We start from the raw sequence: 27,056 nt of genomic DNA on the forward strand, positions 1-27,056 counted from the left end.
TTAAGAGATTGTCTCCATGCCCTGGAATGCACCCATATATCTCACAATTAATGTGGCTAACAATAGTGCCAGTGTGGTAAGTTGGTTGATTAATAGCTACAACATGGAAGTTCTACGATTTTAAAGAGCCTGACCTCTAGAAGTTGATGACTTATAAAAAGAAGTCAGGTATTGAAAGGGTCTAAAGATCAAGATGAGAAAGAGGCAACTTTGCAAGTGAATCTACGATCGATGGGTCTGAGTAAGCATAATGCTACTGATGTTTCGATAATTAAATATTAAGCCAATTCTTGAGACGATGATGAATTTCGGCGACCCACGACCATGGATGTATGCAAGAAGAAGCCATGCTAGTGGAGGAGTACTCGCATCGGCAAAAATTTCTGCACCAGAGATTGGATGTGCCTGGCGGTAATGAATAGGGGGCAATAGCTCAATTAGGCCACTGGAGGGCATCAACTCCAATGCTACTGCCACTTCTCTATTAGCAACCATGTATACTAAATACATATATGTCCAGCGACAACCTCAGACCAGCATTGACAGGAATTCATCCTATCGAGGTAAATTTGTGTGTTATGAATGTTTTCTGTTGAATGATCTACAGGCGGAGATTCCTATGAAGAGGATAAATGGATAAGAGTCTAATGAATAGTAAAATCTTTTGGCCAGCATGCGGGTCATGTTACTCATATATCATGTCTGGTCACCTATAAAGCTTGTGACTCCTACAATTTTCACCTAGAGAATTGGAAAGGCATATTGAATGTGCCTTAAATAGGATGATAATGAAGTCTCCACAAATATGAAAAGCCTATCAATTGGATCAAGATCAAGACTATAGAAATATTTATTGATTCAGATATTGATTTGATGGGTTGATTGCCATAGATGTGGTAATAGAAACATCCGATCAACATCTAACCATCAGCCGATGAGATGTGGGGAGTATCATTAAGACCACATTTTAACCTACAGTGTAAATTCAAAAGGCCAATTAGATGGGGACCCCGTGGATAGGCCAAATTGGCTGAAGGAAATAATTGGAGACTTAGTTAAACTATCACATGAAGTCTGATAGGTGCCATATGGCAGCTAAAAAGCATCGGCCAAATCAAGTTGAGGGATCGCTCCAAGTGCAGATCAAGTTTTAGAAGACACAAAGTATAGGTTGGGTGAAGGTGGCCTATCCAAAAAAAAAAAAGCCGAGTCCAGAACTTGCAACCAATCAGGTTTTACGTCTTGCGCAGCTTAAGCCTTCGCCCACGCTAAAGGACTATGATATAGATCGAGAATGTGAAAGTTACCAAGGAAATAGAATTTGGAAAGTAGAACAAATGATCGAAAACTAACTGCTCAAACCATTAGGAGAATTGGAAGGATGGATAGTGACAGATGCCAACATGGAAAGCAAGTAATTGCCTAATGGTTAATAACAAATTATACAAATATCAGGATGTGACTCAAAGAACAGACTATCGGGGAAAACCAACTTGCCTCCATTTGCCGATCAATCTCCAAAATAGTCCGATCGATATTCGACTCTGACCTACCAAATAAACGGACGATCCTGAAAGCGACTACCGACTATATGTCGGCTGAACAGGTCAACACTACTTTCAACCGACCAACCGAACTTTCTTTACCGATTCAGATCGGTAAGCGGCCGATGTTTGGATTCTATAGATAACGAACTACTTTGACCGTCGGTATTTCAGAGTTACTAACCGACAACCAACCCTCGACGCATAGTCAGCCGACTCATTCAAATATATCATCACCATCACAGACGGTTACTCCACTGATATCGCGACGTAATCCATAGAGATTAATAACTCACTACAAGATTACTGTCCTGTGATTCTATGCTGCTAAATGCGGGACCATATCTGACAGTTACGACGATCTACTCTATAAAAAGGGGGTAAGGCAACAAGTTTCGGTAAGCTAATTTTGATACGCTGAGCTCTGTCTCCATTCTCATTTTATTGTTGCCCAGACTCTTTCTCTGACTTAAGCATCGGAGGATCCCCATCGGAGATAACTCTGATCAGTGCGGACTTCATTTTGTAGGTGCTCGTTCCCGGCGAACAGGGGACGAGGGGATTGACAGCAACAGATTGGTGCGCCAGGTAGGGGGTGACAGCGGCAAGAAGAAAACTCGCAATGATGAGAATTAGAGTTCAACGATCAACGGCGATCGACTCGACGAGACACTCTTCCCACCGGGAAGAGGCCCCTCCCTTGCCTTTGGTAGCAGAGTTCAGTTCTCCACGCCCCTTGGTTACCACGGACGCTCAGATTGCTACGATCGTACAACAAATGAACATCCTCGCGAAGGCAGTCAAAATCCTCCAACAACAGCAAACCCAGCCACCACAACCACCGGTGGAGCAACTGATGGCGCATTCAGCGCCTTCCAGACATAGCCGCCATCATCCGTGACGATCTTCGTCTCCTCCACCAGAGCGGCGATCTTGACTCTCTCAACGGGATGAGCAGTGGCACTCGCGGTACTCTCGATGCGCCACCCACCATTTATGGTGCCCCTCTCCTTCCCAGTTAGATCGAGCAAGGAAGGAGAAGCGATTGTGAACACCGTCTGCCTCTAATTCATCAGGAGGATCAACCCCTGGAGTCTCCCACCACCGGCGGTTTGAAGACTACGAATGTAAGTACGAGAAAATCAACCACCGACTCGTCCAGCTCCAGACAGACGGTCAGAAAATGTCAAATGACTTTGATTTTCATACCGTCCAGCCTCTCTCTCGACTTATTTTGATCGAACCGATCCTGACTCGGTTCAAGATGCCGCATGTGGAGCTCTATGACAATTCCATCGATCCAATCGATCACCTCAAGAGCCACAAGGCTCTCATGACAATCTATGGAGCAACCGATGCCCTCTTGTGCATCGGTTTCTCGACTACACTTCGGAAAGCTGCTCAGATTTGGTATCTGGGCTTCAGTCGGGAAGTATCAACTCCTTCGAGTAACTGAAACATTCCTTCGTGGCCCATTCAGCACCAGCCGGAGGCCGTCACGAACCTCGGATAGTCTTTTTTCGATCAAACAAGGAGAGACCGAAACACTCTAAGATTTCATGGCTCGATTCAACGCGGTCACGCTTGAGGTCAGGGATCTCAACGAAAATATGACCATATCGATCATGAAAAGAGATCTGAGGGGATCCCGATTCACGTACTCACTGGATAAAATCCTCCCTCGAATGTATGCTGAACTCTTAGAACGTGCGTACAAATACATGCGTGTGGACGAAGGAGCTTTTGACAAATGCTAGACAGAAGGCAAGGGTCAGAAGAAGAAGAAATAGAAGAAAGAAGAAGCTCCGACTGAATCAAGTCAGCCACCTATCGATGAACGAACTTCGCCTCGACGACGGAGTCCGAGGTCGAACTACAACAGGTATGACTCCTACACTCCTCTCTCTGGTCTTCGTGCATAGATTCTTATGGAGATCGAAGGAGTAGAATACCTACGACACCCTCCACTGATGAGAGCACCGTCGAGGGGCCGCGATCGGAAGAAGTACTATCGGTTCCATCATGATTATGGTCACGATACCGAACAATACATCCAGCTCAGAGATGAGATAGAGATCCTGATTTGATGAGGCTATCTTGAAAAATATCAGAAGGACCCATCGACTCAACCTCCTGTCGATCGACGACTCTAGTCGACTGAGGAAGCTGTGAATAACCAACCGACTGCGAGAGTCATCAACATGATCTCCAGACGGCTGGATTGGGGGGCATGATCTCCAAAATGAAATAACTCCCTTGGAAGATGATGTTCGAGGAATTCAAACTCCTCACTACGATGCTGTTGTTGTTTCGACAATTAGCTAATAAGACTTCTTTCCGAATGCAACCACTCGGAGAATCAACTGCTTCGGTGTCGACTATATTTTGGTCTTCTTGCAAAAATTGACATCCTGACTGCGATTTTAAAGCGACACCGAATATACTTCGACTTTCACTGTAAAAGCCAGAAGATCGATAATCTCGATATCAAATATACTTTGGCTTTCACTGTAAAAGTCAGAGGATCGACTATCTCGACACCAACGACATACTGGTTCTCTCAAAGAACCGATCTATCACCTTCAACTGGAGGCCAGCACCGGCGACACAGATCCTCTCTACAAAAGCCGCACTGCCTCCATAGTCAGCTCTCCATTGAAGCAGCTGGCTAATTTGTCGACTTAGTAGCAACTAAGAAAGACAATATCAAGACGACCAAGGTCGGATTAAAATTATACCAACATGGCCACGGTCAGACGAGGGATATTCAGCTTGCCACCGTTTATCAGATAACGTGACGTATAAGCCCGATCAAGGTTCGGACATGGATATTCGACTTGCCATCGTTATCTTAACCAAATACGTCAGACACCGCTCGACTAGCAAATTCCATAAAGTCTACGAAATAGTCGGATCAACAACCTACATCTAGAGATTATTCTACATACAACACGACGTATAAGTCCGATCAAGGTCCGGGCCATAGGTATTCAACTTGCCATCGTTATCCTAGCTAAATACATCAGGAATTACACGACTAGCAGATTTCAAAGTCTGCGAAATAGTCGGATCTACAATCTACTTTTAGAAACGGATCAACAAGCAAACGCTACAAATTCGATGACACAGGAAAGTATTTCAGAAAAAAACTTTCATCATCAAAAAGAGGAGTTACAAAATTGGATCGGAGTCCGATCATACCAAAAAAAACCAAAGGCACCACCTAATCTTCATTCCACTGAAGAACTGGCAGGTCCGTCTTGGATCGGCATCTCTGATAAATTTCACCTTCTAGCTTGGGAGCTACGCATCGGGTCAGACCACGAAGATGGTTGGCTGATCATGCAGCCTAGCCAACTACATCAGCAATCTGATCCACTTTTACATGGAGAATACAGTTAACGACCGCACCCTTTTGGTTGGAGCCCGATCGAAAATTGGAGTTAGAAAAGAATTTCAGAGTATGACCAACGACCGAACCATCCTCGATGAAATCCGGGCAGCGGCCGCACCCTCCTCGAAAGAGGAGCTAGGGGCGGGCTTCAGATTTTGTCCACCGACGAAAATAACTTTGATCATGCAGCTGAGATAAGGATGTGGGATACACAGAAATGGATCGTCGACCCCACCATCGGCATCAGGAGTAAAAAACTGACATCGACCTGAAGCACGATGCCACTTTCAAAATCGACTAACGATCGGATCCCACAATGAAAAAATCTTCGAGTCCGATAGAGAGCCGTCGGTCGAAACCCACAACTGATCATCCCCTGTGACAACCTCACTCATCGAAAATACTCAAAGAATCTGGACTGAAGAAAGCGACAAGAGACGATTTTCACTCAAAAGCTACTCTCTAACAGAGCCCTCTTTCCAGAAAAGACAAAATGAGGGATGAGTACCTGGTTGACAGAGCTCTTTTATATAGAGAATGCCCGATGGATTGGATGAGAGCGGCCAGACCGAAGCCATGCCAGATGAGATGCATGGCAACATCTGAGCCCATCATCGGCCTGACGGTTCGATGCACTTGTACTAGATTGAACCACGTCACTTTCATCCATGTGAACAACTTCGACCCAATGACTCTCCAACATGTGGCGGGAATCTACAAGCCAGAGTTGAATCGCACGACGTCGGTTCGTCTTCCCGATATAACGACTGGGATTGGCTCACCTTCCGCAAACAATGTCTAATACCAGATCTCTCTGCTGATACGACAGTTCAAAGACGACTAAAGAAATGATTGATCGTATTTTAAAGAATGTGTGATAAAATCGAGACTCGATATAACGAATAACCACTCCTTTCGTCTAAAGTGACCGACCATGTAGCTATGCATGCGATGACACACCATTTGGACTCAAAAGTGGGGGGGCAACTATTGGGGAAAACCGACTGGCCTCCATTTATCGACCAATCTTCAGAACAGTCCAACGACACCCGACTCTGACCCATCAAATAAACGGATGATCCTGAAAATGACTACCGACTATATGTCGGCTGAGCAGGTCGATACTACTTTTAAAACCAATCGAACCCCCTTTACCGACCCAGATCGATAAGCTGTCAATGTTCGGATTCTACAGACAACAGACTACTTCGACCGTCGGTATTTCAGAGTTACTAACCGACAACCGACCCCCGATGCATAATCGACCGACTCATTCAAATATATCATAATCGTCACAGATGGTTACTCTACTGATATCGCAGCGTAATCCATGGGGATTAATAACCCACTATGAGATTACCGTTCTGTGATTCTACGCTGCTAAATGCGGGATCATATCCGACAGTTACGACGATCTACTCTATAAAAAGGAGATAAGACAACAAGTTTCGGTAAGCCAATTTTGATACGTTGAGCTCTGTCTCCATTCTCATTCTATTGTTGTCCAGTTCCTTCTCTGACTTAAGCGTCAGAGGGTCCCTGCCGGAGATAACTCTAGTCAGTGCGGACTTCATTTTGTAGGTGCTCGTTCCTGGCGAACAGACGATGAGGGGATTGACAGCAACAAGACCCTTCACGGATTAGAAATTATCATTTCCTTTGTTTTATCTTCTAATTACTTTCATTTGTCCTACTTTTTACTCATCCTTAGTTCATACATCGTATCATAGTTATTTGGCCACCTTTTCCTCCTCTCAAAAGGCAACATCTTAATAGTGAAAGTTCTTAAAGTGCCAAGTGGTAGGGCTTGTTAGCATGCATATCTCCTTTTGATTCAGATACCACGGCACACTTATGTAGTAAATCAATCTCGTCGCAAGCTCAGGTCCCCTCTCCATTCTATCTCGAGAGATGAAGGCATCAACACCTACATGCAGCAAGATGAAAAAATTTTGGATAGAGAATACTCCATGATTGTTTGACAAAAAGATTCCAAAAATTCCTTTTTTGTTCAATTGTCTTCTAAGATTTTTGTATACCCAAATGAACACCGGCTATTTCTTAGGGCCAGAAATGGGCATGAGCTGGTCCGAGGCCCATCGAGATGGGCAACTTTGGATCAGGCTATGGGCTAAGCTTGGAAGAGTTCAGACAAATGTAGAGCCCATTTATTTTTTGGACTGGCCTCATATATGTCATTGTCATGACTTGGATTTGGCCAGAGCTCGAGCCTGAACTAGATCCAAAATGGAGCCCAAATTAAGTTGCAGACCGACTTATTTTCGTATGCTGTTATTTGGCGAGAATGACGAAGTAGTAAAGGACAAATTAGAATGGGTCAGCTGAAAGATGTATCATATATTATTTACTTATGCTGTAGGAGAAAGCCCAGTTTTTGGCTAACCGATTTATTGTGAAGTAATAGTATAAAATATCAAACTTCAATAGAGTTTGGGCCAAATATATTTTTAGTCCAAACAAACAATTCAGATTTGTTCAATTAGGTTCAAATCGAGCTCAGGCTTGGGCTTGGGTCAGTCTTGGACATAGATTATCTAAAAGTTTTTGGATCTAAGCTTGGCCTAAAGCCCAAAAATAAATTTTGAACCGAATTTTAATAGGAGATGGCTCGATCTAGCTCGATCTGCTTCCAACCTTGCTATTTTTATAGAAAAATGCTTCACTTTTGCTAGCACAAATTTTTGAGATTCATAGTATCAGGTACAATTTTTTTTTGAATGTCCTTCAAAATTGAGGAGCAGTGACCATTGACATAAGCCCTATGTTGATGTGATATGATTTATGAGTCAAAAATAAAGGCATACAATTTTTTGGCTACAAAACTCCAAATATAGGTGCATTATGTCTGATCGAAACTAGGCTATTTTTGATTGTGTGATATAGGGGATATTAGAGGATTGAACTTTATGAGTGCGATACAATTCATTTTAGGTTGATCTAATTGGGAGAAGAAAGATTCTCTTTTTAACCAGTTCAACTCGGATCTCTAACAATAAAAGCTATAGCTATACTATTATAAGAGTACAAATAGTTTTTGTTCATGAGCATTTACAGGCCTTCAATCTCCCCAAATAAATCTTGCTCATCAATGCAACAACTCAAGCCATAAAAATATGCTTTCTAGCTCAACAGAGATTCTTAAGGACTTCTATTTTAGACTCAAAATCTTACCCTAATGAGTCATAATGACATTCTCAAACATTTTCTTAATTGACCCATGCACCTCCCCCTCCCCCTCATCTCGCACACATATCAAGTGTGATTGAAAGCAAGAAGAGGCTTCTATGAGACATCATGACTTGTTTGATGGGGAGTACCAATCCCGCCATTAGACATATATTCAAAGAGACTAATACGGTGGCAGATTGGGTGGCTGCCTATATTATTGAGCATATCGGAGATGTTTTATGGATGATTTAGGGGTGGCCCCTGAGCTATTTCAGGATATTTTGTTCTCTGACTCTTCTGGATGTATTCATAGAGGATATCTATAAATATTCTATTTTTAGCCAAAAAAAAAGCGAGAAGAGGGACTACAAGAGATTAGGCGATCTACATCTCATGGTCCAGGTATTATCATTTTTATTTTTTATAAAAAAATTAAGAAAATAATAATGGGTTTTGGATTGATATCTAGTTGTCTAATTCTTTTCTCAATCATAGATGGATGTTTTTGATCCATCTGATTAAAAAAAAATATTGTTAGACATGTTGGAACCATTGGGATTTGAAACTATTGGGCTTCTCAACGAGAGAACATAATAGAATTGTCATTCAAGACCCATGTAACTCGGGATTAGGCCTCTTCACAGGCTGGATGGCCCGTCCAGTCTGCTCAAGTTGAAAGTCTTTTTGATGGGGTTGGACCAAACTTTTAGATCTGGTAGCTGGACTTTAGACTCGAGCTTGGGTGTTAAAGCCCAACACCACCCCAGCTTGATCTTAAATTTAAAGATTTTTATGATGAAATATCAGATTTTCTTGATATATAAATTTAATAGGAGAAGATCTAGAATATTAGAGTATCTTATTTTTGTTATTGAGCATTAAAACTGTTGTAGAAAATATTTAGTTATTCATATTAGACATTTTAAGTCCTTTTAAGTATTTTTTAGTGTTTTACTAAAAAAAATATTTTTAGTGTTATCTAATAATTAGAAAAAAAAATGGCTAGAAAGCCTATGACCAAAAGCTTGAGCCAAAGACAAGATTGGATATAGAAATTAGATCGAAGACTAGACCAAGCAGAGCATAGGCTTAAATAAATTGTGCTAATTTTTGGACAAAGCCCTGTCCATACCCGAGTCATGAGCATGCCTATTTGAAACTTATTAAGGAGACAAGAAACTAAGGGTTAGATCTAATAATCTTTCTCCAAAGTTGTGAAGCTCATCAGATTAAAAAGTATCAGAAATTCCCTTATTTACTAATAATATGATATCACATACATCATATGCCTTCAGCCCTATTAGAGTAAAATTATTGTTAAAAAAAATATCATGGCCTTAACTCTTGGTATGATAATTCGAGACCGAGCAAAAGTGTGCGGTGCAGAAAATAGAGGCCAACGGCAGAAACAAAGGCAACAAAGGAGAGGAAGAAAAATCAAAAAATGATGCTATTTTATTAGATGATCGGATTACTAATTGTATTTCAATTTTGATGAAATTTCGGTATATTATTTTCGACATCGAGAACTACAAGTTGAATGATTTCGATCTTTGAAAAATCTTCTCCATAATTATTTCAAGCATTTACATATTTGGTGAGATCTGTCATCTATTCTATTTATTGTTGAAATCTATTTTATTGATGATGATTATTCTTACCATAGAATCTAAGATTTATTTTTGATGATATATTTATATAATCTTTAGTTAATCTAAAGAAGACCTGCAGTAATTTTATTATTTTAAATAGTGAAAGATTCATATCAAAATTATGGTGTCTCTTTTTATGGGTTACTTAATTATTTTTATTTATTAATTATCTAAGTAGATTATAGCGATTATTGTTGATTTGTAATATCCTATTTAATTACACAAAAAGAAAAAAAAGTGTGTAGGATTATTGCTTTACATTTTTTCCAACAAAGTAGTATTAGAGCAAAGTTGTTACCGATTGAATTTTCTTGTATTGATTAAATACAAGAACATATGGATGAAAGTATGATTAAACTTATATTTTTTGATTATTCAATTTGAAAGTCTTGAATGGAAGATTTATTATTTTGTAAAGATTTATATGATTTCGTTGAAGAAGATAGCATCAAACTAAGTGAAAAAACTAAGCAAGAATATCAGAAAATAAATAAAAGATAGTTGGATTAATCAGATAATAGATAGATGACAGTGTTCTTCAACATGTTGTCCTAAAGACTAATGCTAATAGTTTATAAAAGAAATTAGGGAGCTTATATGAACAAAAGATTGCATAGAACAAAACATTCCTGATCAAAAAAGCTTGTGAATATGAAGTATAAGGAGAAAGTTCAATCGCGAAGCATCTGAGTAGATTGGAGGATGTAGTAAATCAGTTGGTTATTATAAAAATGATGCAAGATGATGAGTGCAGACTTATTATTATTTAGTTTTTTATTTGACAGTTGGAAAATTCTAGTTATGTCACTCAGTCATTTAGGTCATAATGATATGGTAATATTGAGAATAGTAAAAGATAGTATGATTAGTGAGAAAATCAGAAAAAGAGAATAGGGTATGACTATAATATCAGAGGTATTAGTTATAAAAAAGGCAGAGATGAGTAAAATAAGAAATTTATAAAATTTTAACAACCATGATAAGTCAAGGAGAAGGTCCAAATTCAAAAAAGAGATAAAATATTTTTATTATAATAAGTCTGGGCACATAAAAAGGGAGTGCAGAAAATTTAAAAGAGAGCAATCAAGAGAGAGAGATGAAAAAAGATAAAGCAGCAGTTGCATCTAATGTTGATGTTGCTGTTATTTGTAATGATGATTTATGAACTTTATATGCTATGGTTGTATTTGGATTGTTAATTTAGGTGTCTCTTTTCATGTTACTTCTTGGTGTGACTTCTTCGTATGTTATACTAGCGATAATTTTGATAGTGTCGGGATATGAAATGGTGAAATAATTAAGATTATCAGTATGGAAGATGTTTGCTTAAAAACCAATATTAGATGTCAACAGTTGCTGAGAATATGAGACATATTCCAGATAGCAAGAGGAAAGAAAAAAATAGAAGCTCATCAAAGATTCTCTGGTGGTAGCAAGAGGGAAGAAATTAAGCACACCATATATAATGCAAGCAAAATTGTGTAAGGTAGAGATGAATACAACTAAAAATTTTTCCACTGAATCATGATATAAGTAGCATGGCCACATAAGCGAGAAGAACTTATATCCTTATTAGAAAGAAATTCATTCCTATCAAAAATACGTCTTTGAAGGCATACACTGATTATTTAACTAATAAATAATATAGAGTTACATTTCATAATTCTTCTCTATATAGAAAATACATATTTTAGATTTAATTCATACTGATATTTATATTATGGATGCTAAAATTTTTGATGAAGCTTTATATTTTGTTACTTTTATTGATGATCATTCTAGAAAAGTATGAGTTTTTATTTTGAAATTTAAAAATCAGGTACTTAGTGTATTTAAGTATTTTCGTGCCAATGTTGAAAGAAAAATAGGAAGGCAACTAAAATATATTTTAGCAGATATTGGTAGTCAATATAGAGTTTCATTTAAGAAATATTATAGAGACATAGCATTACTGTTCCTAAAATACCTCAACATAATAGAATTACTGAGAGAATAAATTATACTATTTATGAAAAAATTCAGTGTATGCTCTCTTATGCAAAATTACCTAAATCCTTTTAGAGTGAGATGATAAGAACTGCAGTGGATTTGATCAATCTTTCTCCTTCAGTTTTTTTTCAAGATGATGTACTAGAAAGAGTGTGGATTAGAAAAAATGTTTCATCTAAATACTTAAGGGTATTTGCTACAGGGTATTTATTCATATCTCTAAAGATGAAAGATCAAAGTTTAATGACAAGTCTAAATAGTGTATCTTCCTAGTTATGTATATAAAGAATTTGCTTACAAATTATGAGATTCAGTTGATAAAAAAAGCGATCAAAAGTAGAGATATTATGTTTTTCGAACATCAGACTATTGAAAATTTTGAAATAATTGGAAAATCCAAATCTATCATTAGAAATTTTATTGATCTGGATCTAGTGTCTCCTACCATGATGAATGATGATAATAGAGAAAATGTACAAAAAGATGATGGTAACACAGTTGATGAGCCCATACATGATAACATGTGTTGATGAGCATGTTGAGCAAGCCCCTCCAGAATATCCATTGAGTCTCAATTAAGAAGATCTACTAGAAAGTATTGATCTTCCTAAATATATTCTTCTCATGAGTATGTGATGATCACTGATGGCGAAGAACTGGAATGCTATCAAAAGACTATGAATCATGCACAAAAAGAAGTGGTTGAAAATCATATAAAAAGAGATAAAATCTTTGCATGAGAACTACATATTTAGTTAGTGGAACCATCTAAGAGTAAGAGAGTACTCAAAAATGAGTAGGTGTTTAGATTAAAGACTGAAGAGAAGAGCTTACAGTCAAGTATAAAGTACGGTTCATTGTGAAGGATTTGGTTAGCAAAAGGGTATCGATTTTGAAAAAATTTTCTCACCTGTGGTCAATATATCTTTAATTTGAGTTATTATTAGTTTAACTGTAAGCATGAATTTAGAGATTAAAGAACTTGATGTGAAAATTATTTACCTCTATAGTGACTCGAGGAGAAAATTTATTTGGAGCAATCCGAGAGATTCACAATTAAAGCAAAGGACATCTTGCACACAGATTAAAGAAGAGCTTTTATAGACTTAAGTAGGCACTTCAGTAGTGTATAAAAAATTTAATTCCTTTATGATGGGCCATGAATATAGTAAAACCACTTTTGATCGTTGTGTATTCATAAAAAAAATTTTAATGAAGATTTTATTATTCTTTTATTTTATATGAATGATATACTAATTATTGGTTATGATGCTAGAAAAATTGAAAGTTTGAAAAGAAAGTTGAACAAGTTTTTTGCCATGAAGAACTTAGAGATGGCTAAATAAATTCTTAGCATGAGAATTACTTGTGACAGGAAGAGCAGAAAATTTGGTTATCTCAAGAGAGATATATTGAAAATATGCTAGAAAGGTTTAACATGAGCAAGTTTAAACTAATTTCCTCTCTCATTATAGGTCACTTCAAATTAAGCTTTAAATAATGTCCTACAAGTGAGAAAGATAAAAAAAATGAAGAAGATTCCTTAAGCATCCATAGTTGGTAGTTTGATGTATGCCATGATTTATATAAGATCGGATATTGCTCTTATAGTTGGTGTTGTAAGTCGATTTCTCTCTATTCCTAGTAAGAAATATTAGACAACTATTAAATAGATCCTCAGGTATCTCAGAGATACTTCAACAGCCTATTTGTATTTTTGTAAAGGCAAGCTTGTGTTGGATGGATACACAAATGCAGACAAGATTGGTGATATAGATTTTAGAAAATCTACATCAAGATACCTGATGACTTTTTAGAGAAAGTAGTGTCATGACAATTTAAATTATAAAAATATGTTGCTTTGTCCACTATAGAAGCTGAGTTTATCATAGTTACAGAAGCTTAGAAAGAACTTTTGTGGAAGAAATTTTTTATAAGAGTTGCATTTTGAACAAAAGAAGTACATATTTTATTGTGGCAGTCAAAGTGCCATCTATCTTTCTAAGAATCTCATATTTCATTCAAGATCCAAGCACATTGATATGAGATATCATTAGATTCGGGATGCTTTGGAGATAAAGTTGCTGTATCTTAAGAAAATTCATATCAATGCCAATGAATCATATATGATAACTAAAATCTTATCTATAAAAAAGTTGATTGCTTACAAAGAGAAAATGGGTTTGATGGAACCTCCCATATGTGTTGGGAGGGAGAGATTTATTGATGTCATTCCTCCTTACATGGGACCTACATCTTTTAAAAAAAAAGATCACGGCCTAACTCTTGGTGCGATAATTAGGGACTCAGCAAAAGTGTGCAGCATAAAAAATAGAGGCCTACGATGGAAATAGAGACGGCAATAGGGAAGAAGAAAAATAAGAAAAAAGATACTATTTTGTCGAAGAGCTACAAATTGAATAGTTTCAATCTTTAAAAAATATTATCTATTAATTATTTGAAGTATCCATATATTTGATGAGCTCTGAATTCTATTTCTGTTTCTTATTGAGATCTGCTTTGTTTGCTATGATTATTTTTATTATGAAATTCAAGATTTAATCTTGATGATATCTTTGTATAACCTCTAATTGATATATTTAGAGAAAGATCCGCAGTAATCTCATTATTCTAAATAGTAGAGATTCATATCAAAATTGTGGTGTCTCTATTTGTGGGCTACTTGATTATTTTTGTTTATTAATTATCTGAGTAGCTCATAGAGATCATTATTACTTTACGATATTTCATTTGATTGTACATAGAAGAAAAAGAAGTTTATAGTATTATTATTTGTGATTATAGTTTTTTCAATAAACATTATCCACTGTGTAAATAATAAAGTCTGGACAGCAAACAACTTCATGCCACTTAGTTTGGAGTGGCTTTTCTTTGATTTTCTACTAGTTCATCATGATCTTGCTGACTCTTTCACTCCAAGCAGCCAAAACTTGCTCTCCTTTCTTCCTCCAACCATTCCAATATCCTATCTCCTTTCTTCCTTGACAAAAATTGGTGGAAGTGGTGCACATGTCAGTGAAAATGAAATTCTTATCAACAGGAACAAGTCAAGCAGGACACTTAAACACGAGCAAGTGAAGCAGCATACTTAACACGAGAACAAGTCAATTAGACTAAGAAAAACTAACATGGGAAGAACCTTCGCCACCCTTAAAATCTTCAAATGCCAAAATGTCGCAAGAAAGCAGAGCTCCCCACGCCTCCCCAATCCCACTCCCTTCCAAACCCCCTTCCGCCACTAAAATCCCCGACCCAAACGACCCACTCAAACACGCTAGACGTGGACCATTCCTTCCCCAAATAAAACATGTGACCCCGGATATCTCACGCACCTCCCATATTATATAATATCTCACCCAATCTCTCACCCTCTCCAATTATATTACTCCATTAGATTTCTTCCCCGAGTCCACGGTCCCCGGAAGAAGGAGTTTGTCCGATGGGTCCGTTGGTGGTGGTGTCGCAGCTGGCGACGGGGCTGGGGGTTCTGGCTGGGGCGATGCTGGTGAAATCGGCGATGGAGCGGCCGATGGCCGGGCCCGGGGGGTGGCGGCCGCCGCGGTGCGCAACGTGCAACGGCACCGGCCGGGTCGCGTGCCTCTGTTCCCGGTGGTCGGACGGGGATGTCGGGTGCCGGACCTGCGCCGGATCCGGCCGCATGGCCTGCAGCAGCTGCGGCGGGTCCGGCACCGGCCGGACCATACCGGTCCAGCTCAACATCCGGTCCAACCGGCCGCCGTAAGTGCGAGCGAAGGAGAAATATCGAAGATTAGCTTGTGTGTATATCAACGATTTGAGATAATGATTCTCATATTAAAGTTTAGAGCAAGATGGAGTTGATGCCTGTTCTTTCCATTGTACTACATCTGCATCTAATTATAGAAAAAAGAAAGAAAAAAAAATGACAAAACTCAGTTTATGAGCAAGATATGTGTTTGCTCTCTATCTTTTTGCGATATTACACCAAGTGGTTGCTTAATTTTAATGGTGTATTGTGGCTCTTTTGAGGAGATTTTGATGTGTTATGTGTATCTGGATGTTGAAGCTCATAATATATGCCAATAGGGCTATGAAAGTTCCGATTTTGAGGGCCATACTTGATGATTGTTATGTGTGATTCTCAAGTTAAACTCATATGCCAGAATTTGAAATTTGTGGACCTATGATACTGAAGTTTCATCTTATTATTTCCTTTTTAATAAAAATAATCTTTTTACTTGCTATATCTTATTGTTGGTGGTGCTATGAATCCCTTTCTGCATGAATTTGAAAGGCAGTGAGACACATGGTTGTATTGAGATAATAGATTGAGAGAGAGAGAGAGAGAGAGAGATGGAATCCTTTAGTGGACATTGGATTTTTTATTTTTAATTTTCATATTGTTTTTTAGGTAATTTGTTGACAATCTGGAACATTATTAAAAGTTGGGGAAGACAGACTTAACCAAAGATCCGTATAATGCTGTTTATGAGAGACAGAAAATCTTTTGACAGCATAATGGTTGGAAATATAACTCCTAGCTGTTTGGGTCAACCAGCTTGTGATTAGTCGTCATAGCATGATGACTAGCACAAAAAGAAAAAAGAAAGAAAAAAAAATGTGTGAAATTCAGTTCTTACTGTTTCCCATTATTTCACACACTGTTGAGCATTCTCACACATTTTCTTTTATCTGATAGCAGCTAGATGGTTTCCATGCACAAGTGTTCTTGTATGTGATTCATAAGCACTGGTATTGTTTATATTCTGAATAATTTGTTTTGGTTTAGATACTTGTTAGGTCATCTACAAGGCATCGCCTGTTGTGACTTTGAGATGTGTGTGTGGGAAGGGAGGGAGGGAGGGAGGAAGACTGGTGTTATGTAAAATTGGCAGAAGAGAAATGGTCAGAATTTCTTCTTTAGTCTCTTGACAAGGCAGCTTTGGTGAAAACATCTTCATGTCCATGATGTTTAGTAAAGAATTGATTTAAATTAACAAATAAAATTACTAATAGTAATGGAGACTATGATTTGAACTATTTTCTAGATGCCTTTTTAATTGTCTTAAAAACGGACACTGGCATGATCGAGACAAGTCCTTGTAAAATGCATGATTTAAAGAGGAAATGATTAATTTTCTTCAAGAGGGATAATTATGATTGGGTATCTCAAGCCAATTTTATATATTAGATGGCTTCCTAATCCCAAATGTTATATGTACTCTTAAATCTGACCCACTCAACAAAGAAAAAAAATGAGGAAATATCTCTATGTGGTTCTAATCCCAAACATTGCCAAGGGGATTGCTATACCTCGCTAGTTTATGGAAAAAATCTCTTCCCATTGATCTTTTCAGTCAGTTTTCATCACAAAAGTATATCTTCCGGCTAATATGCAATCTGAGTAACCCCTCATATCCATATCTGATCTACTAATCTTGAGGTCTATGCTCTCACCTATACCTCTTATGCAAGTCTCTATCTACCACCTTCCTAAATGATTAGACACCCTAGATGAAGATTTGCCATCTCAGTACTGGATCCTGTACTGGTACCATCCTATTGCAATGTTGGTATGCGGTATGGTATGAGACAATGAGATGTACCTAGTGTTATATGGTTTGATACCGATACGGTATAGTACCGATTGGTATGAGAACTTTGCCCTTGATCCTTCTCACATATGAATTATCTAGTAGATATTTTTTTAGATTTCTTTTCCTGTTTTAACTATTTAGGATAAGGAAAGTATGAGGGGACTGAGATCCTTCTATGTAATTGTATTGATGTCTTTATAGGTGTATTCTGTTTGTGAATGTAAGTGTAAATGCCTCCTTCCATCAACAGAGACACACAAGTGCATTACCTTCTGATGCATGCATTAAAAGTTATAGTGTTACAACAAAGGCCTTTTTTTTGTATGTAGGTGTGTTTATATTTATATACATATGTATAGAAAAATTGCTAATCTTTTTCCCTTCTCCATCATTGAACATGGCCACCTTATTGAGCTTTTAACATGCTCTTATGGCTAATAAGTTTTGACATGTTGCCTTTGATTGTGAGAAAGCTGTTCCAAGCCAACTAGATCATCTGCCTTGGAGTGGAAGCATGTGATGGTCTGATTGCTGAGGCTGCTGCAGCTGAATGCAGCAATCCAATATTTATTTGGCTATTTCTGGGTTTCATTTTTGAAGAAATTGAGATTCCACCGAAATGAACTACAATTTCTCACCAAATTTGATTCTTAACGTTATTTGGACTATCTTCATCTTCAATGGTCTCAGGTGCTGGCATTTTGTTTTCTGCCATCAATTCCCATTTGAACCAATTAAAAAAAATCGGACCCGATTTATTCTGCTTAATTCTCCTCCATTTGACCTCCAACTTCTAAGAAGCTATCTTATTATAATATTTCTGAATAATCATGAAGCTTGCCTGAAGGAACTTTGTTACTGCTGCAAATCTGCCTTATTGTCACTTGTTTTATGAGAAAGATGGAGTTGATGCTGTTAGGATTTCGAAAAACTGCGATGATTTCAAAGATATTATGGATATTGTGTGCTGATTCACTGTTGTGAATACTGGTAATGGAGGTCCAATGTAAAAGTTTTCTTGTAAATTAGACCTATATTAGCAATGTACCTAATAGGCCACCTAGGATGGGTGAATCCATCCTACCATTCCACAGATTAACAAGGAAGCTAGCAATGCTCTTTTTCCCTTCCACTCTACATCTAAGTCTCTTATTTATATTCCTCTTCCTCTCTCTTCTTTTTTCATTCTTCTTATTCATTCAAAGATCTAGCCTTCTTTTTCGATTGTTGACCTCTCTTACTAGCCAAAGAAACCAAGGATTCAGATCCAAGTAGGATGTTCTACAGGACACTAAGATAGGGTACTATCTCATATGTCGGGATGGATCGTCCCCCCATCATCTCAATGTCCCGATTGGAACGTCTTGGGATATCTCCTGTTCCAAGTGTCGGGATAGGGCGGGACGGCAGTACGTCCCGTTCTATGAAAAAATCAGAACAGCCCCATTCTATGGGCTTTAAAATCTTGAAAGAAACAAACTTGCACTTCTAATCCTATTAATCACAGCGCTTCTTCTGAGTTTATTCTCCAATATATGATCATAGCTTTGAATATTTCATACATGCAGCGGTGTCAAAAATTGATGTTGTCGCGATGTTGTCATTAGGACACCGTGATTATCAAGTTAATTTCGATTTTTAAAAATTAGAAATACGTAGAAAGTAGCGAGTTAGGTCGAATCCACAGAGAAAGCAGTGTTTTGATTTGATAACTTTGATTTTTATAAAAATTTTTTTTGAGAAAAGCAATTTAAGTCGGAAAACAGAAATTAAAAGTGCGAAAAAAATAAATCAGATACTAAGATCTACTATCTAGATCCTAGCTTCTATTGCAATAAAAATAAATAAAAAAAATTAAAATGCATAAAAATAAATTGGTACTAAGATCTACTAACTAGATCTTAGCATCTACTTGCAATAAATAACAAAAATTTAAAGTGCAAGAAAATAAATTTTATATTAATTAAATTTTTTTAAAAAATAATAAAATAAAATAAAACTATAACAAAGATCTGAAGTTGATCGGCACAACCTCGTCGGAAAGATAGTTAATGACCTCTCCTTCTTCCTTCGTACTCCATGGAGCGAACCGGCTTCTCTTCTTTTTCTCTTTGGATTCCTAAATCTCTCCTATTTTTTTTTTTTTTTTTTTTATTTTTTCTAATTTTTTTCTATCTATTCTCTTATTCCCAGACCTCCTTATTTATAGGTGAATTTTTTTTTCTTTTTCTGGTAGAAAATGGAGTCCCAAAACTCCTTCAAAATATGTCCGACCCGCGTCTTACATTCTGGCCATCGGATCATGCTTGGACGCACGAGATCTCATCAAAATTCACTGTCTAGTTCTTAATCTCAGTCGGATTCGATGCTGGTCGTCCGATCTTGTGATGGATTGAATTTCGTCCGTCGATCAGTGCAAATCAGCTTCAGTTCTTCCACCGACAACGATCAGGACCGTCTGATCTCGCTCAGGATTGCTTGGAGCCGTCGGATCGTGCAGTTGATGTGGGCTACTACCGCTGGATATGGGATAGCGTGTCCTCAGCCATCCGATCCCGTGCAAAACCAATCCCAGCCGTTGATCAGCGCACAAGAGCCATACGCCGCAACAAAGACCGGCGACACTATTCCTCTGCATCGCGTGTAGACCCGACGTGCCGCGGTCTATGTGCCGTGCTGTAGACCCCGTCCTGTTCTGTGGACCGCTCGTGGATCGAGCGGCCGGTCCATCATGCATCGAAGGCTTTTTAAAATTGATTTTTGAATATTTTTATTTGATCTTGCTCGAATTTTGTGCCTACAAAATTAGAAAAAAATATAAATTAAATTTTTCATTAAATTTCTAATGAGTGTGAAATTATTTTGATGTTTAAATTGATCAATCAGCTCAACATCTATTTTTATAAATATGCTCTAATTTTATATTTTTTAAAATTATTTATTTTTGCAAGAAAAGCCAATGTAATTATGAAATTAGGTTTTTTTAGAAAATGTTAGCACCATTAATTACCAAAAAAATACCTAAAATAAATGTCAAAATATACGGCTTATCAGCAGCATTGTGCCATATTGGTGCGTATTGGCTGCCCATAAGTACAAACACTGTTGAATAAATCAAACTTATGCGATGGACCATGTTGAGACATTCTTACTATTGACCAATGTAAATTTTGTTGGAGTACTCATCTTTACTGTAGCTAATATAATATGGCTATTGTTCCAATTGAATGCTAAGAATGTGTTTTGGCAAACTGACTTTCATGAGGGGATGCGTATCAAGCCACCTCCTTCATTCACCCTTGTTAGAGGATAGTCAATTATGCCACTTCAAGAGGCCCCAGAGGGTCATACTATATATGGCCTCAACTAGTCTCTTGTGCTTGGTTTGGCAAAATTTAGTCATGCCTTGTGTGACTTTGGATCTATGAGAAGTTAAGTCGATCATATTTTATATATCAAAGGGACTCCTCAAGGACTTTGTCATTCATTATCTTCTTAACATTGAGGTAGCACATTCCAGCGAGTATTTGATTGTATCCTAGCAAAACTATGTGCTCGACTGTTAAGAACACCGAACTTCTTTGATGTAAACATGCAGAAACCCCTATGAAACTCAACTTAAAATTATATGCTGATCAAGTAGAGCTTCTAATAAAGTCTTTTTATTTTGGTGTTTTTAATTTTTGTTTAAAGATAACTAGTTTATAGAGGCTTCAAAGTTCAAACCATCAAACCTCTACATCATACACCCAAAGATGTGCAATGTACTCTAGTATTAATAGAATATTTTTTTTGAATTGCTTTACTTTTCATTTTTGCTTGGTATTTCTCATTCTTTTTAGTTGTTAAAGATTTATTGTTTATGTACTGAAGCTGCATAAATCATTGAACTGTGAAACTCATTTGCCTTTGTCGAATTTAAATTAAAATGGAGTTTGTTTCTGGAAGTTGGATCATATAAAACCAGGGGCCTGTCTCCATTGGTGCTTTGTGATAGCTATAGATGTTTACCATACAAGATTAAATAATTCTTTCCTTACCTACATTGTAGGATTTAAATTGTTGATCAACACTTCTACATTGGCTATTTCTTCCACTAAGGTTTTGACAGAGGCCTCTCACTACCAAGATAACAATTGGAATCCAATGATTCTAACCATATGATTAGACTTTTATCTGTCTCTTTATGTGTGATCTTGCGGTCTGCTTGCCAAGGCTGTTGAAGCTGGACGCACCAATGCAATCTTGAGTTTGTTGTTTTGGGTGTCGGTTTTAGTGAAAATCAAGATTTCTTCATGACCAAACTACTGATTTCATGTTATTTTGACTTTTGTCATATTTTGAATCCATCTTCATTCTTCAGGGTCTTCAAGCTTCCCTGTGCTGTTTCATGTTGGCTTCCAGTTCTGTGAAAGTAACTTTATGCCTTCCTAATCTTCCGCTGCATTGCTGATGCAGGTTTCATAGAATTTGGCACACCATTTTACTGGGGAAGTGATGGCACAAATTGTTTCTTAATCAGTTCTTCCTTGAAAATTTTCGTCTTTACTAAGTTTGATAGGCAGGAGATGCAATGCTTGGAAGTGGAAAGCTTAGCAACATGTGCTTTGAAACATAGGCAAGAATTGAAGTTTCAGCTGAAGCTGACTGAAATTGTTGAAGCTATCTCACTTAAAGCCATTATTGCTGTTTGTGGACTGATTGGGGACCATTTTTCTTTAGTGACACTTAGGGGACAATGCATGACTGTTGATGTTCACCTCGATATTCCCTAGTTGATTTATTTTGATAAATAAAGAAATTTGTTACTTTATTTTTTCTAAATATTGCTGAGATAGTTAATAACTTAATATGGTAAATGCAAGTAAGATCTATGGGACCTTTCTTGCTTTAAACTATTGTGTCCTTTGAATTTCTTTACTAAGTAGGAGGCATGATCCTTAACAGATAGATTGGTGCATTCATGTGACATATGTTATGTACTTAGTTTCAACAAAATTTACTTTTAGCCTAAAAATACCCAAACTATGCAAATTATGATGCTAGATATCTCAAAATACATTAAAATGTTGTGAAACTAGGTGCCCTATTTCTGTTATGACTACATCTGCAGATTATTGCTGCATGCAGGATGTTCTTGCGAGTAAATTTTATACATGTCTTGCTGTGGAATCACCTTTAATATTCTAATGTACTAAAATGGCGTTACTTCACTTTTTGAGCGTTTTTCTTTTTTCTTTTTCTCTTCTGGTCTGTTTATGCATGTAGAATGTAGTACTCAAAAGTATCCATCTATTGCTAAACTGCGTGCAGTAATATTCTTGCACGATGGTGTCTAAGATATCATCCAGGTTGGAGTAAACTCCAGCACAAAAATCAACTGGTTTTTGTAAGGTATAAATTCTTAATTCCTGGTGTGTGTTAGTTTCCTTTTTTCTTTTACATGTTCAAAGCATACGTACCTTCTACATCAAAATCTGCGACTTCGTGACAATCATTATTCCTTGCCATTGTTTCAGTTTTTAAAAATTTTAAAAAAAATCAAAAGAAATGGGTTGCATGGAGAAAGTTGTGTCAGAGTTTTTTAAATATTAAAATTATGATTCACTTACTGTTGTGAACAATGATTTGATTTATTGGAAGTCATGTACAAAGGAAATTTTATGATTTATCATATAGAATATGTGTCTCAAAGTAAAAGATGAACAAAACAATGACAGAATGTTGTTTGTCACCAACACTGCATCTTAGACTTTTATTTTCCAATAAATTTTTTGTTCTTTTTATTATTTAATGAAAGAAGCTCAATTAGGAGCTCATTCTTATAGATTTTGTTTTAAAGAGGATATGAAAATAGATTTCTGTAAATGCCTTTTGTACTATAATCATTTGGGCAAAGGTGCCAGCTTTTACTAAGATGGTAAAGTCTCTAGCTGGTTGCTTCAGAGACATGGTATCAAAACCTGTCTTAACTAGGGTTCAGGGGTTATGGGTACTTGGGGGAGGGTTAAACCCCACTCTGTAGCTGATTGCCACAGGCCTCTTGTACTGGAGAAGAAAGGCCTTCAGCTGAGGTCTCAATTATTATGTGAGGTGTTGATAGAACTTTTACACATGCTGAGACACAATGCGTAGATTAATCTGTTCATCATTGGTTGAGCTTTTCAAGGGAACATGAAGAAGTGGCTGTCTTTCTAGTCCTATTGCCAATACACAAAATTATCAGTCATTTTGTGTTTCCTCCCATTTTCTGTCCCACAAGTAGGTAATCTGTGTAAAATGCAAGGTTGCATGTTCCTATTTTTTTTACTTCTGTCAACAGCAACTTGCACTTCAAGTTCCACTTTTAATTCTCTGCTTACCTGAAAATTTAAGACAAGCTTCCATTTCAACTTTAGATATACTGTAGTGCATAGTCTCATTCTATGGACCTTGATAGCTTCATATATTTTTGTTTAATCAGGAATATTGTCCAAAACTTACTGATTAATATCAACTTTGTTTTTCTAATTCAGTTGTGTAGAGATTATTTTGAAAAAAAAAAAAAGTTATGCAAATTAGATGCTGTATTTCTTTCTTCTCCAGAAGTCGCCCTTTCTAGATCTGATTTCCAAATTTAATTACTTCAAAAGTTTGACGAGACTACTTATATGCAGGTTAAGAAGCACGACACTTATTGGATATAGATTTTAGTCAAGAGCTTCGTAGACATCCTATTGGGATTCTCTCCATGTTCATATTGAATCTATCTCTTCTATTTTTGGTAAATATACTCCCTACCAGCATAACATTTAATGATATACTATCTTGAAGGTGTTATATTAATGGACTTCACTGAGGGCTCTTCATCTGTGTTAAATATTCATGTCTAGTTCAACCGAAAAGATTTATATCTGGTGCTAACCCTTGCAGCTATTTTTGAAATTATGGGTTTGCAACCACTTTCTCTCAAGTGGTTCATCAAGACAAGGTAGTTGTAGTAGAAAAAAGTTATACATTACTCTGGCTTTACTTGTACACATTAACAAATTTTGTTCATCTTTTTCATGCACTTGAGAACATCATTCTGTCTGTTAATATTTATACAGGTTATTTTTCTTGTTATTTGTTTGTGTTAACTTGCTTTTGTCAACGACTAAGGTGGTGACCATTTCTGAAACAGAACAGATAAATTGTTAACATGCTGTTGTGAAGAATTGTTAGTAACAGACACTAGCTAACTTCAAAATTTTAAGGATGCCTAAGTATGAAACACTTTGATCTTGTACATCTAGCCGTTAAAATCCTCATACTTGTTCTAATCCACATGCAAGACTTCTAAAGTTATTTGTACACTATCCACTTGTTACATTAAACACTTAAGCATAAAGCAAGCATTATTTTTAATGATACAAGCATCCATGACATTACTCTCCTCTGTTCAGCTCAGCTTCCATTTCTGCAAAAGATTTACATCATTCTGCCCCATGTTGACCACAGACAATGCTCATCTGATCCTCCTTCACTTTGGAGTGAAAGCCTGAAATGAAACAAAGATATACTCAAAAACTGCATTCTAGAGAGTAGAGATTATGTATCTATGTAGTTATTCAATGCTTCTAAATTCTGATAGTTTTCTTGCACAGGAAATTAATGGAAGCTTATCTTGGAATGGCACTTACAGCAAAGATAGTTGCGTGGCCAGGGTCTGCAAGGTGAGCAAAGAGGTTATCAATTGGGCCAGTGCCAGTGTAGATGGCTTGGAACCAGGCACCCATCACTGCCAACATTGCCAGCCTTCCATTCTTGATCTCCTTGGTCCTCAGCTCCTTGACCTTCTCAGGGGAACCACTTCCCCATCCCAGTGGGTCAAACCAGAATCCACCTGGGTATCCTACATCAGTCCCAGTGAGCTTGTTGTTGGGGAAGATGGGATCAGTGTTCACACACCCAGGCTTGATGATGTCGGCCCACCTTCTCCCCTCAGCCCAACCAATGAAGATGAGCTCAATAACGAAAAGGGTGGTGGTGTCTGTGAAGTATTCCAGCTCTCCAGCTGTGTACCATGAGGGAGTGTTGAGAATGCCAATCTTTGTAAGGAATTCAGGGATGAAGATTCCTGCGGCCCCCAACATTGCCCATCGGCAGTGCACGAGTTCTGCCTGTTGGTTCCATCTTAAGCTCTCTGGGTCAGACCCTGTGTAACACCCAATAACCATCAAATGTGCAGGAAGGAATGCTGCTTTTTTGAAGCTCCAGTTGCACAAAATGTTTTTCAAAACTCTTTTTTGGTAAGCATTGGTTATCGATTTATATGTGCAAGTTAACACATTTTTGAGTTCGAAACATATTCAAATATCATATAGTGAACATTTAGAATGCATGATTCATCAATATCTCTATTTTCTTGTTTCAGTTGAGAGCATATATGAAAAGATCAAATTTCAAAATATATATTTGCAGATATTGTCTACTTTATCAGTTTTCTGAAACAGTATAGTCTCAATGGATATAACACTTACCAAGGCCTAGGGGGTCAAATCCAAAATCTCCTGGGAGGCTGCATCCATGGAAGTGAAATCGGCTTAATGCAAATCCATTTTTTGAGAATGAATTATGGAGGGAAAGATGTTGGGGTGGTCAAAGAAATGAGAAAGGAAGGAGTCTTTACCTTCCATCAAGCCATGGAGGAGGGGTGCTGCCTGGGAACCAGAGGGGCCTCTCAGATATTGCTTCTGCAGACACTGAAAGTGCTCGGCGTGCAGTGGGTGCTGTCCACTTCTTCTGCCTTAATTTTGTTCCTCCAAGGAAGGATGCCTTCGTTGCACCCAGTCCATTCCCAGTCTTCTGAGAACTGAATTACATCCAATCAAATTTATACAATGATCAGAGGTTCAAACACCTTCTTCTCCTCACATATTTGCTTCCAATAAATCACATTGATCAGCAAAGAACCACATAAATAGAAACAGCTTACATCTAAAATCTACTACACTCACTACGATAAATGGTTTAAATCATATCAACCAGAAGGAAACAGAAGAAAATCAAAAGCAAAAAATTTTCTGTATGCAAAAACTAATATTGTATCTGTAAATTATAAAAATTTATGTAGATTTGTACAACCAGACACACACCGATAAAAAAGGATGTAAATCTAAAACTCTTCCTCTTCAAGATATATTTTTAATAGAAGGAACTATTATAGAAATTTAACATGATATTCTTAGCCATTTAAGGGTTTTTGAAGAAGATAATCTTGCCTGGCAACAGCGGCAACAGCAGAAGAGGAGGCACAGACTGAAGCCATGTTGCCCTGTTTCTGGTGGTAGCTAGTGGGGAGTAGGATAGGAGGCACCAGTTTAATGCATGTAGTGGGCTTATCTTGGAGAGATAGGAGGCTGGTCCTGTGAGGGCCTTGTGTTTTGACACGTGGCACAGAGAATCTGAGTCTTGGATCCTTCACCTCCAGAAATTAGCTGACGTGGATGTTTGAAGATCTTGTGACTTGTGGCTGGCATCCAAGCAGACCTTGGCTGTGATAAAAAATCTTGGAGGGATGTGGTTGGCAGTCAGGACAGCTTGGGGTGGTGAATCCAGTTATAAGAATCATATGAAAGGTTAGCCCTATTTTCTCTTTTATACTATGTGATTCAGAAAATCTATCAAACATGACAAGATCTGATCCAGTTTGGTGAAGAACTTCGATCCT

General features: G+C 37.5%; 2 protein-coding genes across 2 annotated transcripts; one reads left to right on the plus strand and one right to left on the minus strand.

Annotated features, from left to right (window-relative positions):
* Positions 1-15,153: 15,153 nt before the first annotated feature.
* On the plus strand, positions 15,154-15,715 carry LOC114912813 (uncharacterized). Its single transcript, XM_073261243.1, has one exon. The coding sequence runs from the start codon at positions 15,229-15,231 to the stop codon at positions 15,529-15,531; it is 303 nt and encodes a 100-aa protein (XP_073117344.1). The 5' UTR covers positions 15,154-15,228; the 3' UTR covers positions 15,532-15,715.
* Positions 15,716-24,610: 8,895 nt separating this feature from the next.
* On the minus strand, positions 24,611-26,765 carry LOC105032432 (chlorophyll a-b binding protein 7, chloroplastic). The gene is made up of 5 exons (XM_010906883.4): positions 26,608-26,765; positions 26,016-26,198; positions 25,867-25,904; positions 25,027-25,541; positions 24,611-24,884 (listed from the first exon to the last, which is right to left on the minus strand). Exons 1-5 carry the CDS (start codon positions 26,652-26,654, stop codon positions 24,867-24,869), a joined length of 801 nt encoding a protein of 266 aa, XP_010905185.1. The 5' UTR covers positions 26,655-26,765; the 3' UTR covers positions 24,611-24,866.
* Positions 26,766-27,056: the final 291 nt, after the last annotated feature.

Source organism: Elaeis guineensis, chromosome 1 (genome assembly GCF_000442705.2).
Source record: "Elaeis guineensis isolate ETL-2024a chromosome 1, EG11, whole genome shotgun sequence".
NCBI classification, from domain to species: Eukaryota; Viridiplantae; Streptophyta; class Magnoliopsida; order Arecales; family Arecaceae; genus Elaeis; species Elaeis guineensis.

Bases quoted from the DNA above. Each gene is read 5' to 3' on its own strand.
- LOC114912813 (XM_073261243.1), top strand. From the start codon at position 15,229: ATGGGTCCGTTGGTGGTGGTGTCGCAGCTGGCGACGGGGCTGGGGGTT.
- LOC105032432 (XM_010906883.4), bottom strand. From the start codon at position 26,654: ATGGCTTCAGTCTGTGCCTCCTCTTCTGCTGTTGCCGCTGTTGCCAG. The intron at 26,199-26,607 runs GCAAGATTATCT...GATGTAATTCAG, and splicing joins GCTGTTGCCGCTGTTGCCAG to TTCTCAGAAGACTGGGAATG. The intron at 25,905-26,015 runs GTAAAGACTCCT...CCATGGATGCAG, and splicing joins CCTCCATGGCTTGATGGAAG to CCTCCCAGGAGATTTTGGAT.